The 13399-nt window shown below is 41.3% G+C and overlaps 1 protein-coding gene across 3 annotated transcripts in view; it reads left to right on the top strand.

Moving 5' to 3' along the window:
• scgn (secretagogin, EF-hand calcium binding protein) overlaps positions 1–13399 on the top strand; it is a 59760-nt gene that overhangs the window by 13394 nt on the left and 32967 nt on the right. For all 3 annotated transcript variants that reach the window (XM_063069371.1, XM_063069370.1, XM_063069369.1), the window contains exon 3: positions 11304–11399. In XM_063069371.1, the coding sequence (XP_062925441.1) occupies positions 11304–11399 (96 nt within the window). The remainder of the gene's footprint in view (positions 1–11303; positions 11400–13399) is intronic.

Here is a 13399-nt window from a genome sequence, read left to right as displayed (position 1 = left end):
CCATTGGGAAAAAAAGTCCTAACCTGCTGATCTTATCCCCATAATTCAGTCTGCTGAGTCCTGGCAACATCCTCATAGATCTCCTCTGCATTCTCTCCAGCTGTGGTGTCTGATGAATCCTGTTTGACATGAGATATGTTGCATGCGCTGACAAACAGTGCAATGTTGATAGTCACGGTGTGAGCAGAGACAAGATCGGGATTGGGAACACCAGAGGTCAGGAAGGAGATCAGATTTGTGACTGAGACTAAGATCTGAAGTGCTTGTGCTTGTTCTGACAAGCTCCGTCCTGCAAGCTGAACTTGTCACTGAAGCTGTTCTATCCAAAAATGGTTTTGAGCATGTAGGTCATAGCTACCCTAGTGTCATTACCAACAGCCTTGGTGATATCTGTGTTTTCTTTCAGTGATCCTGTGAAGTTGGTACCCCTATCCCTCACAAATAATGAAATACCTATGGCATTATTAGAATATTATGGATTTCTCAGTCCCCTTCTGTTAAACATTTACATTTTGAGAGAGCTGAGGTAACCACATAGCCTATGTGAGAACATTGGCGAGCTTTTTGAAAGAATTCATAGCTGAGGGGTGTGCTGCTGGCACACATTATAAATGCATGTTCTTTCTGCCTGATGCTGATTTTGCCAGTGTAATAGTAATATTGTAATTTTTACTGTGGCAGCTATTTAATTTATGTTCCAGTTCAATTGCCGTGCTGTTTTATCGTAAACATTAAATATAACAAAAGACAAATAGCCTATTAAAGAAACAAATTGGCACCATGCTGATTTTGATAATACCTCTCATCACATCCCCCAAGAATTTTCTAGAGCAAAAAAACAAGTAAAAGAGCAATAGAGTAAATGCACTGATCGCACATTCCCAGCAAAATCAGATGCAAAGGGGGCTTGACATGGAAATGGAGCCAGAGTATTAAAGGCTGGCAGCAGCTCTAGGCTCTGGAGCACAGTTGCGTTAGATGTTCCCTTCTCAATGAAGGAGCAAGTCTCACAAATTCAGTGAACTGATCTTGAAGAGCACTTTCCCCTTGGCAGCGCAAATATGTATAAAAGGTAAAGAGCAGAATGAAATATCTGTGTTTATTTTACTGTCCTCATGATGAACATGTGGAATGAACCATAACTCTCTATTGTCAGCTTATATTGTCTGTATTTACTTCTGTGTAGTGCACAAACCTTTGTTGACAGGGTCAGAAATTAGAATGTTTGTGAATAACATCATGCTTTGTTTTGAACCAATTCTGATCAATGCATGTTCTCTGAGAAGCCAGGTGTCTGGATCAGTGAATTCTATCATTCATTATGTGATATTTAAAAATTGCATGCAGAGCAGACTCGATGAGCTAAATGGCCTAATTCTGCTCCTATATCTTATGACCAAGCTGTTGCTGAGGTTCCAAGCTTCACACAACCAAGACTGTATTTTGGTACTCGGAGAGCTTTGGGTTCTTTATGCCACCAGATATCGTGATACCTGCTCCTAGAATGCACGGCTGAGTCCTGAATAAACAAGTACCTGACATTTGTCCCACATTTGAAAAGCTAACATCCAACGTGGCAGCACTCCATCTGCAGAGTCCTAGGACTGCTGCTAGCCATTAGCAATACTGCTGGTGAGAGACAATACTCTTGGGAGAAGCTGGGAGAATCGTGCATAGGTCATTATACAGTAATTGAATTACTTAGAAATCCAGTACTAAGCTAAAACGAAATTTTGCTGTTGCATTAGCTGATATTTAACTTCAACCAGGACCATTCTAAAATCTAGGCAATCCATTAACTTTTAGAATATTGCATTTCCAGCTGGTTAGATTTGCTGCACAATTTAATTTTTGTTCTAAATTGATATTAATTTTTGCCCTTTCCTTCTGCCTTTGAATCACTTTAAGTCCATCACCTTAACTAGTTTAGTTTAAACAAATGAGTGTAGCCAGCATGTGCATAAATTAAATATTTGGGAGCACAGTGGATTCTGGTTTATCAGGGCCAGTACATTAGTTAAAAGGTATAAAAACACGAACTAATTTTAAAACTGAGTAACAAATTATGCATTTAAATGAAATACACTACCAATTCACTACAGTACTGTAAGACTGTGTATTAGTTACTATAGGTCAACTTTCACTAATCCGACGACCTATAATCCAGCACTGATTATGCTCAATGTGATCCTTTTGTAATTTGGCATGTTCACTAATCCGGTACTCCTCAGGTCCCAATGGTGCGGGATTAGCGAAGGTCGACCTGTAGCGGTTTTCGACAGAGGAATTTAGTGTACACTGTCTTGCTCCTTTGATTGACTGTAAATGAACAAAATCACCACAGACACATAGTACAAATAATGGGCTGCCTCCATAGAATCTTTTCGGCAATTGCATTCTCCAAATCTTTATTTTCATTGTACCATTCGAGATGATAGTTGATACCTTCAAATTCTTCATAGTTCCTCAAAGTTCAAAATAAATTTATTATCAAAATGCATGTATGTCACCATATACAATCCTAAGATTCATTTTCTTGCACACATACTCAATAAATCCATTATAGAATAACAGCAATGAAAGACCCCAACAATTTGCACAATCAACCAGTGTGCAAAGGACAAAAAACTGTGCAAATTCAAAAGAAAAAAGTAAGACTAGTAAGTACAGTAGCAACAAATATCAAGAACATGAGATGAAGTGTCCTTGAAAGTGAGTTCATAAGTTACAGGAGCAGTTCAGTGATGGGACAAATAAAGTTGAGTGAAGTTATCTCCTCTGGTCAAAGCCTGATGGTTGATGGATAATAACTGTTCCTGAACCTGGTTGTGTGAGCCCTGAGGCTCCCGTGCCACCCTCCTGATAGCAGCAGCGAGAAGAGAGTATTACCCGGATTGTAGGGGTCTCTGATGATGGATATTGCTTTCCTGCGACAATGCTTTGTGTAGATGTGCTCAGTGGTGGGAAGAGCTTTACCCATAATGGACTGAGCCACTACTTTCTGCAGGATTTTCCATTCAAGGTCATGGTGTTTCCACACCAGGCTGTGATGCAGCCAGACAATATACTCTTTACTACACATCTATAGAAGTTTGCCAAAGTTTTAGATGTCATGCTTAACCTTTGCAAACTCATAAAAAAGTAGAGGCGTTGCAGTGCTTTCTTCATAATTGCCCAGGACAAGTCCTCTGAAATGATAACACCAAGGAATTTAAAGCTTCTGACCCTCTCCACCTTTGTTCCTCTGTAAGGACTGGCTCATGGGCCTCTGGTTTCCTTCTCCTGAAGTCAATAATCTGCTCCTTGGTCTTCCTGACATTGAGTAAGAGATTGTTATTATGGCACCGCTTAGCCCAATTTTCAATCTCCTTCATATATGCTGATTCGTCACCACCTTTGATTCTCCCTACGACAGTTAGTAGACTTGAATAACTTCCGAATTTGTTGAAGTGGTGAAATTGTTTCCTTTTCACTCCAAGCCAAATCTCACATCTTTAAGCCTGAATACTTGAAACAACAGTGAGCAAAGCAGTTCTGAATTGTCTTGCTGCTTATTTCTCGCCAACTATCAGTGACAAAAATCACCGCTTCTGGAACACAAGCACACTCAGCTGACAGTATTTGCTGTAAGCACAGTGTTGTGTCTAATGGCTGCACAAGTACACATGACTAGAAACTGTTCAGCAACAGTCTCTTGCTCCAATTAAACCGCACAGTGTCTCAATAAATGAAGGGAATCCCAGCTACATTCTCAATTAGGTTTTTTTTCTTTAACACTTGTCCCAAACAAATAGCTGCCCTGATTAACCAATGGCCCAATTAATCAGAATCCACTGTAATTGTTAGATTAGATTCAACTTTATTGCCATTGTGCCGAGTACAGATACAAAGCCAATGAAATGCAATTAGCATCTGACCAGAAGTGCAAAAGAATAGTATTATTTACAAAATAACTGCGAATAAAAAGTAAGTGCTACAGCACACAAATATAAAAGAACTGAGACAGTACAATATAGGTGCAATACTGCTTAGTGTGATGTGAGGTTCAGCAGGGTCACACCCTCAGGGAAGAAGCTCTTCCTGTACCTGCTGGTGCGGGAGTAGAGGCTCCTGTAGTGCCTACTGGATGGCAGGAGAGTAAAAAGTCCATGGTTAGGGTGAGATGCATCCTTGATAATGCTTTTCACCCTGCCCAGGCAGCGTTTATGGTAGATGTTCTCAATGGTGGGTAACTGGGTGCTGATAATCCGTTGGGCCTGCACAGACCAAAGCAAAGTCATTCCACCTTTCAAGCCTATTTTTCCATCAGCTGCAAAATAATTGACTTGCAGCTCAGAAGCAATTTAACTGATTTTGATCACCATTCCTTGATACCTTTAGATAACACAAATCTGCTCATCTTAATATAAATAACACTCAGGGGAGTTGCACTTTTCCTATGCCTGGTCTGTGAGAAGGTATTTTTTGATACCAGTCCTGAATAGTTCAGCTTAAATTTTAATATTATATCCCCTTTTGTTTGGTATGTGCTAATAAAAAGGAAATAACTTTCTCTGTACCTACTTGTTACAGTTCTTTGTAGACACAATTAAATCACTTCTCAAATGAAAAGTAAGAAATATAAGGCATGCTTATGCAACCCAAGTTATCATTTAACCCTTTCAGTCTTGGTATAACTCTGGTCAATCTTCACTGCATCCATCAAGGTCAGACTACCTCAGTGCAAAATTCAAGCAACAAGGTGAGGATCTGAACAGAACCAAGAGTGTGCATGTATAAGTCAGATGTGCATGCACGCCTTGAGCTTTTATTGTATTAGTCTACTTGCATGAGCTATATACAGCAAGTCATAGAGTCATACAACATAGAAACTGCCTCTTTCTCCCAGGAGATAGTAGCATTGAGGTCAGTTCAAAGAAGATCCACCAGGCTAATTCCTGGAATGAGAGGGTTGTCCTATCAAGAGAGGGTAAGCAGTTTGGGTCTGAATTCCTGGAGTTTAGAAGAATGAGAAGTGACCTTGTTCAACATATAAGATCCTTTGGGAACTTGGCAAGGTAGATGTTGAGATGTTTTACTAGTGGCAGAGTGACAAGCAAGAGGACGTTCCTGCAAATTGAGAAGCAGTTAATATAAAACTGAGGAGAATAGAACTGTCTCCTCTCAGAGGATGGTGATTCTGAATTTCTCTGTCCCAGTGGGTGGTGGAGGCCAAATCAACAGATACAAGATGGAGACAGATAAATATTTGAAAGATGGTGGAATTGAGCGTGATGGGGAACTGGCTCAGAAGATGATTTGAGGTCAGTGTAGATCAACTATGATCATATTGAATGGCAGGGCAGGCTTCAGGGGCCTGGTGGCATATTCTTGCTTCTATTTCATTGCGTTATTGTAAGCCTGCTTCAGGCAACAAACATTCATTTACACTGAATTCATTTTATTCTCCCCACATTCCCATAATCTTCCCCCAGATTCTGCCACTTGTCCAGGTTTAGGGCAATTTACTTTGGCTGGTAACCCACAATCTATGAGTAGGCACTTCTATTCCTAGATTCATTCAACCTTGTGGCTATTAATAGTATTGAATAAAAGTTCAAATAAATCTGAGAGCAGTTTTACAGATTTTGAAGGACAGTGATCTTTCATTTTAATGTTCAACACGTACTCCCCACTGGCAAACTTTGCCACCAGGAATGCAAATCAATAACATTAGCATTCAGTATTCTGCATCTGAATCCATTTGTATAATGTGCAAAGTATCCTAAAGGATTCAATAACTGAGGATTTTATTTACAGCAGTATGATATAAAAGGTAATTTTCAATGGGTTCAGAGTAAATGATCTAGCTCTAATGTTAATGAAATTTTTAAAAACTTTATTTCACAACAGAAGTTAAAGTAGCATTGCAACATAGGATTAGTGTAGATGGTTTTGCCTCTAGGTATGGAATTTAGAGGAGACTGGATATACCTGTGATTATACAAACATTGGATGGAAATTATCTACTGGTTTCAATTTTACCATTTTGATGTTGTTTTTGATCCCTGTCCTCTGACACCAGCATCACTTCCTTAGTATTACTAGTTTGCCAAGGTTTTGCACTTTCAGCAGAAGATCAACACTGGGGACTGTGAGATTGTTATGTGCACAGCAGGCATAAGGTGAAGGGTCTCAAGCCAAAATGCCGACTGCCCATTTCCCTCCAGAGAAACTTCCTGACTGATTCAGTTTCTCCAGGTCTTTGTGTTTATGCACAGCAGATGGTGGAGCCCACAAAGGCAGAATTACTGGACACCCTGCTTCATGGTAGAATTGTTGGCCAAAGCACAAGTAATGTCATCAGAATTTCAGTGTTCAAAAACTGTTTTGTTTGGAAGAGATTATAATGTGTAAGTGCGAAGGGAGCTGATACTAATGTATACCATAAGTAACCATTTGAACACTGGACACAAGCAATACAGTCTCTCTCTGAAGGGCACAGTTTAAGCGGCCATAAATACCATGAGCAGCGGTTTAGGAAAATATGTAGTATGTGACTGGGTGCTGTGAATCACAGGGCAATGCAGTGGCATATCTAGGAGAGCTAGTGCCTCACAGCTCCTGTGAACTTTGTTCTGTTATGTTTGTTCTTAATAAAGACAAGCTTGGCATGGGTAAACACTGGAACATTTTATTGCTGACACTGTTCAACACTGAGCACATGTGACCCTGTCACCATCAAAGCTTGTGGTTTAGGATGAATCGCCCATATTGCCCACTGGGAATTGAAGTTCTTTATTATATACACACATAATATCACATCTTCCCCTTTTAAAGAAAAACAAACACAATACTATGTCCTCATAAACCTGCAAGGGACAATAAACCATTCCAACAAAGATATCTACATTCTGTGGCCAGACCCTTATCTACTCAGTAACTTTCAATCGGTCTTTGAGGTGACTTAATGATCCTTTTTGGTCTGCTATATGTTTCCACCGGTGTATTGCTTGCATTTAGTGTGTTATTATTTGTGTCTTTCTGAGAACTCTCATCAACACGTTCATGTTTTACGTCTGCTGGCCCCTTTGATGTACTGACAGATGATGTGTCACAGCTTTGGGTTGGTGGTTGTGGTCGTAGATCCACATAGTTCCTTCTCAGAGGCCGTCCTCACTCTCGCTGGATTTGGTAGGAACATGGAGCAATTTCCTCTTGCACATATCCTTGCATGACCATGTGCCAGAATTGTGATCTTGAATTCGCACTTGATCCCCAGACTTCAGAACTTGTAGGCTTTTTGGAGTCTTGTTGTTGTACTGTTCCTGTTTCTCTTTCCCTTTCTCTTTAGCTAATTCGACCTTGTCTGCTCCTTTCGGTGTCAACAGGTTTTTGTGCATTGGAAGGTTAGTGTGTATGCATCAACCCATCAGCACTTGGGCTGGTGAAAGGCTATGGAGTGGTGCATTTCTGTAAATCAGACATTTGTGAAAATCCTCTCATCCATTTTGTGCCTTCTTCATGAGGCTCTTCACTATCTGACCAAACTCTCAGCTAAGCCATTAGGTTTTGGATAATGTGGGCTTGAAGTTATATCAAAACCTCCAAATCATTGGCAAAGGACTCAAATTCACAGGTGGAAACTTGTGGACCATTGTCTGATACTACCTCACATGGAACTCCATGCCTTGCAAACTCAGCTTTCAGGAAGGTGATGACCACTTTGCTGGATGTTGATTGCAGTGTTGCAACCTCTGGGTAATTGGAAACATAGTTTGTTACAACAATATAACTCTTCCCACTACATTCAAACAAATCCACTCCAACTTTGAACCCTGTTTGTGCCCTGTTTGGTACGGGGTATGGCGTAAGTAGTTATGTTTGCTGTTTTCGTCTGCAGGTAAGACATATTTAACATGAGGCAGTCGTCTGGCTGATGTCTTGGTTCATTCTTGGCCAGTACGTCACTTCACAAGCTCTTCATTTACATTTTCCTTCACCAAGGTGCCCTTCATGTTCCTTCTGGAGCACTTGCTTGTGCAGCGACACTGGAATCACAAACCCGTTCACTTCAAAGACCCCATCTTCCACTACTGACAGTTCAGCTCTGCAAGCCCAATAATCCCGAATATGCATTGGACAGTCATTCTTAGTTGCTGATCATGCTTTCTGTATTGGATCTTTGAGGACTTTCATTGCTTCATCCATCCCTGCTGCTTTCCTAATCTTCTCTGTTCTATTGGGGATACGGGAATGGAGGTGACAATCATGTCAACATAGGCCTGTATATCAGCATTAATCTCTTGGTCACTCTTTCCTTTCTTGTTCACTGCTCGAGACAATGCATCACCAGCAAACGTATGTTTTGCAGGTGTGCAGATAATCTTCACATCATATTTCTGCAGCCTTATCAACATGTACTGCATCCTCATGGGACTATCATTCAGTAGTTTGTACGTTGGAGACCAGTGGTTTAAGATCTGCCTCCTTTTGTGTGCATGTATGCTGGCAAGAAGCTCTTTCTCATCTGTGCATAGTTGGCTTCCGCACTTGTTAAAGCCCTTGATGCATAGGCCACAGGTTGCCATGTGTTATCATGCTGCTGCAGTAGTACTGCTCCAAGGCCATGCAAGATGCATCAGCCAAGATCCTAGTGTACCTTTCCACATCATAAAACTTCAGCATGGGCTCTGCAGGTAGGACTTCTTTCAGCATCTGGAAACACTCTTCTCACTCATGAGACCAAATCCACTCATAATGCTGTCCAGGGAGTGATCTAAATGGTGCTGACATAGTAGACAGTGGAGGGATGAACTAAGTCAGGTAAGTCACCATCCCCAGGAAACATCTCAAATTCTCTTTGTTTTGTTTTGGGGCCTCTTCATATTTTCAATGGCTGATGTCTTTCATGAGTCAGGCTTGACTCTCTCTTTCGATATGACATCTCCTATGAAAGTCAGTGTCCTAACACCAATCTCACATTTCTCTTTATTTAATTTCAAATTGACATTCCATGTCTTATCAGGCACTTGTCTCAGTCATGCATCATGTCCATCCTTGGTGGACCCCAAGATGATGATATCATCCATCATGATCTCAGCACCAGTTATGCCCTCAAAGATGATGTGCATGGTTTTATGGTAGACTTCTGGTGCAGGCACAATCCCAAATGATAGCCAAAGAAAGCCGTATCTTCCCTGTGGTGTGTTAAAAGTACACAGTCTCGAACTTGCCTTATCAAGCTTCACCTGCCAAAACCCAAATGACACATCAAGCTTGCTAAACCGGGAAATTCCCGTGTTGGCAATTTCAAATGCTCTCTCTTGATGGATTTATTGAGTTCTCTTGGGTCTAGACATATCCATAATGCTCCATTTTTCTTTTGCACAGTCACCAGTGAGCTCACCCAGTCTGTTGTTTCTTCATTTTTCTGTGTTTCATGTATCCGTTCCATGCATGCTAGTTCTTGCTTGAGTTTGTCTCTAAGTGCAAACAGAACTTTCCTGTATGCATGGACAACAGGAGCTACCACCTTGTCTACATGAATTTTGTGTACATCAGGGAAGCATCCAAGCCCCTCAAAGGTATCTGCATACTCTTCCATGAGTGAAGTGTGGTCATCTTTGATCTGTGAAGCCACTGCAAAAACTCCTTGCACCAGGTTGAGCTTCTTGCATGCACTCAGATCGAATATTAACTATATTTGCTTTTCTATGATCAGGAGTTGTGCTTTTAGGTGCTGCCCCTTGTGCTCAAAGGTAACTATACGGCCCCCTTTTATTGTAACGTTCACTCCAGTATAGTCTGTCATTTTTAACTTCGCTGGATAAATACTTCAAGTGTCTTGGAATCATCCATGGATAATAGATTCACCTGGGCTCCGGTGTTGAGTTTGAATGGAATTACTGTCCTATTTGTAGTCACCATGACAGCCCATTCTGTTTTACCAGTATCTGCAGTCTATAGACAATCCAGAAAGACTTCCTCCATTTCCTCATCGACCATGTACACCTTTCTCTTGGTAGACCCAGCTTTGTAGCACTTTGCAAAATTATTGCAGGACTTTCCATAAGCAGGACACGTCTTTGTAATGTGACTACCTACACATTTGCTGATTGAGCCTTCCTTTTGGTTTTGCTGGTGCTTTGGGAAATGCCCTGTGTGCTGCTCCTCTGTTTTCACTGCACGCACTGTTGTGTCGGCCCTGTCTGGCTCCTTAGCTCGTTCTCATGTGGTCTTTGCTGCCCTACACATATTCACAGCCTTTTCCAGCATCAAATCTTTTCACACAGCAATCTTTCCCTCTGAGCCCATTACCAGAAGTTCTGCGAACTATTCTGTCTCTAACTAGTGAGTTTCTCAAATCTCCAAATTCACAGGACTTACTCAGTATGTGGAGCTCGGCTAAGTATTTGTCAAAGCTCTGGTCACAGGAAAAAAACTTATATCTCTCAAATTTTGTCATCAGAGTGTCCAATGTAAAAGCTGTCTCATCAGTTTAAGAGCAGTTATAGATGTCCAAAGCATCTTCGCCAATTACATGCAGATAAATAGATGCTTTCAATTTATCATCCTCCGTCACTGTTCTTCTAGCTGCTAAATATATATTGAATTGCTGTTCAAAGGGTTTTCAGTTATCCGTTAGATTGTCGATAAACTGCATAGGTATGGGAGGACTTAGCTTATCCATAGCAGGAACTCTTGGCTTCTCACCTGAATTTCCCAGTAAATTCAGTGACATGAAGTGCTGCCTGGCCAGCAGCTACCCTACATCACTAGCATCTCTTCCTCAGTCGCACATGGTATTCATTTGCTCTCCATATTTAGACTTCTGACACTGTTTGTTCTTAATAAACTCAAACTTGTCCTGGGTAAACGCTAGAATATTTTATTGCTGACACATTTCAACACTGAAATGCAACCCTGTCACCATTGAAGCTCCAGTTCCACCCGCATTCCTCGCTGGGGACTGAAGTTCTTTATGATATACGCACATAATAACACAGGTTCAATCCAACCTCCAGTGCTCTCCCTGTGGAACGTAAGTGTTCTCTCTGTGAACATGTGGGATCTCCGTGGATGATCTACTTTCCCCTTACATCCCAAAACTGTGAGAGTTGGGAGGTTAAGTAATCACTGTAATTGCATCTGGCTTGTAGATGAGTGGTAGGTCGAAGAGAAGTCGAGGGGAATGTGGGGAAAACAAACTGGAATGAGAGTGAGTACAGACTCAATAGGCTGAAGGGCCTATTCCTGTGTTCTATAATCCTAAACGAATTGAATTCTAACAAACATGCATCGACTTTGCTTGACTTTACCAGGGCGGCGACCTGAGTGCTGGAAAGGTCCAGAAAATGAAAGAGCGATTTATGTCTGCATATGATGTCACCGCTGACGGGAAGCTGCAGATCCAGGAGGTAACAGCCCCAGCAGATCTGCTTTCACGTGTGTAACGTATGTGTCATGCAGTGAACTTACAAGGATGGGTTAATGTATGAGGAGCGTTTGATCCCTCTGGGCCTGGACTCGCTGGAGTTCAGAAGAATGGGGGGGGGGGGGGTCTCATTGAAACCACTGCAAGGCCTAGATAGAGAAAGGACGTGGAGAGAATGTTTCCTCTAGCGGGGGTAGTTAGGACTAGAAGACACAGCCTCAGAATATGATGTCCCTTTGGAAAAGAGATGAGGAGGAATTTCTTTAGCCAGAGGCTGTTGAATCTATGGTACAGAGGCTGCAGAGGCCAAGTCATCGGGTATATTAAAAGTGGAATTTCTTATGTTTTTTGTTATGGAAATCAAAGTTTATGAGGAGAAAGCAGGAGAATGGGGTTGAGAGGGATAATAAGTCAACCATAACTGAATGGTGGAGCAGATTTGATGGGTCGAATAGCCCAGCTCCTCTGGTTTATGAGTTGCTAACACTAATCTCATGCTTCATTCAGGATTACGTGGTAAAATTATGTGTTTAAACTGAATAAAAGTGTTGCTAGTTTTAAAGGAGAGAATATACTTCCCCTGGTGCTGAAGTAGGCAAAGGGGTAAAATAACCTTAAAACCAAGGCATGTACACTATTTGGTTTATTCTTGCCACAGGGAAAAGCTCTTGCCTGCATTCCATCCAATACAGGTACATCGAGGTAATAAATAGAAAGCAGAATGCAGAATATAGTGTTATAGTTACAGAGAGAGTGTGGTACAGGTGGACAAATAAAGTGCAAATGCCAAAACTGAGAGATTAAGTATAAGATGTCTATTCAACAATCTGATAACAGTGGGATAGAAGCTGTCAATAGGCCTGATAGAATGAGTTTTCAAGCTCTTGTATGTTCTGCCCAATGGGAAGGAGGAGAAGAGAGAATAACCACCTGCAAAGAGCAGTTGGGGTACATCTTGCTTTTCCTCTAGACTGCTGGCTGCACTCTTTCCCCCAACAATTTCCACAGGAGCCCAGCTCTGGATACAGTCCTGACCCCAGGCGTGCAGAGACAGCTGGCTGTATTCACAATATGGCTTTGACAGCTGGTAAAGCCCTGTCCCTGGCTATATCAAATGAAAATTTCAAAGTAATGATTGATAGATTTTTGGTAAGCTTCGGAACTGTGGAACGTAGAGCCAAGGAAGATAAATGGAATGAAGGCAGAGATTGACTGACAGGATAACAGAATAGCATAAAGGCTGAATGGCTTATATCTGTTCCTATTTTCCACTATTAATATATTAATCTCTTGTTTTTTAAGTAACTAGTTATCCATAAACTAATAAAAGAAAGGAAGGAGCCTTTCTAATCTCTGCTTACAAAAAGATCTTCTTCAACAATGCTTTTGTATCTGTTCTTCGTTGTTTAATTTCATAATTTGACAAATCTGCAGCTAATGGAAATTGATTATTTGCTACCGGGAGCAACGTGATTATTGGGAACCTTCCAAAGATTTTCATATGGATTGGTTGAAGGGATAATCAAGGCACAGTCCTGAAGACTCCTTATTAAATGAATAATGTGATAATCTTATTGCTTCCGCTTCAATTGTAGGCCATATCTCGGGTAATGATGAGTTTGAGTACAGAGAGGAAATTAAGAACCTGGTGTCATGGTGCGAAGACAATAACCTATCCCTCAACGTCAGCAAGACGAATGAATTGGTTGTTGACTTCAGAAGGAGTAGCGGACCGCACGACCCCATCTACATCGGTTGTGCGCAAGTGGAACAGGTCAAAAGCTTTAAGTTCCTCAGGTCAATATCACAAATGACCTGACCTGGTCCAATCAAGCAGAGTTCACTGTCAAGAAGGCCCACCAGCGCCTTTACTTCCTGTGAAAGCTAAAGAAATTTGGCCTGTCCCCTAAAACCCTCACTAATTTTTATAGATGCACTGTAGAAAGCATTCTTCTAGGGTACATCACAACCTGGTATAGAAGT

This window comes from Mobula hypostoma, chromosome 17 (assembly GCF_963921235.1).
Source record: "Mobula hypostoma chromosome 17, sMobHyp1.1, whole genome shotgun sequence".
Lineage (NCBI taxonomy): Eukaryota > Metazoa > Chordata > Chondrichthyes > Myliobatiformes > Myliobatidae > Mobula > Mobula hypostoma.
This window is presented reverse-complemented; position numbering and strand designations above follow the sequence as displayed.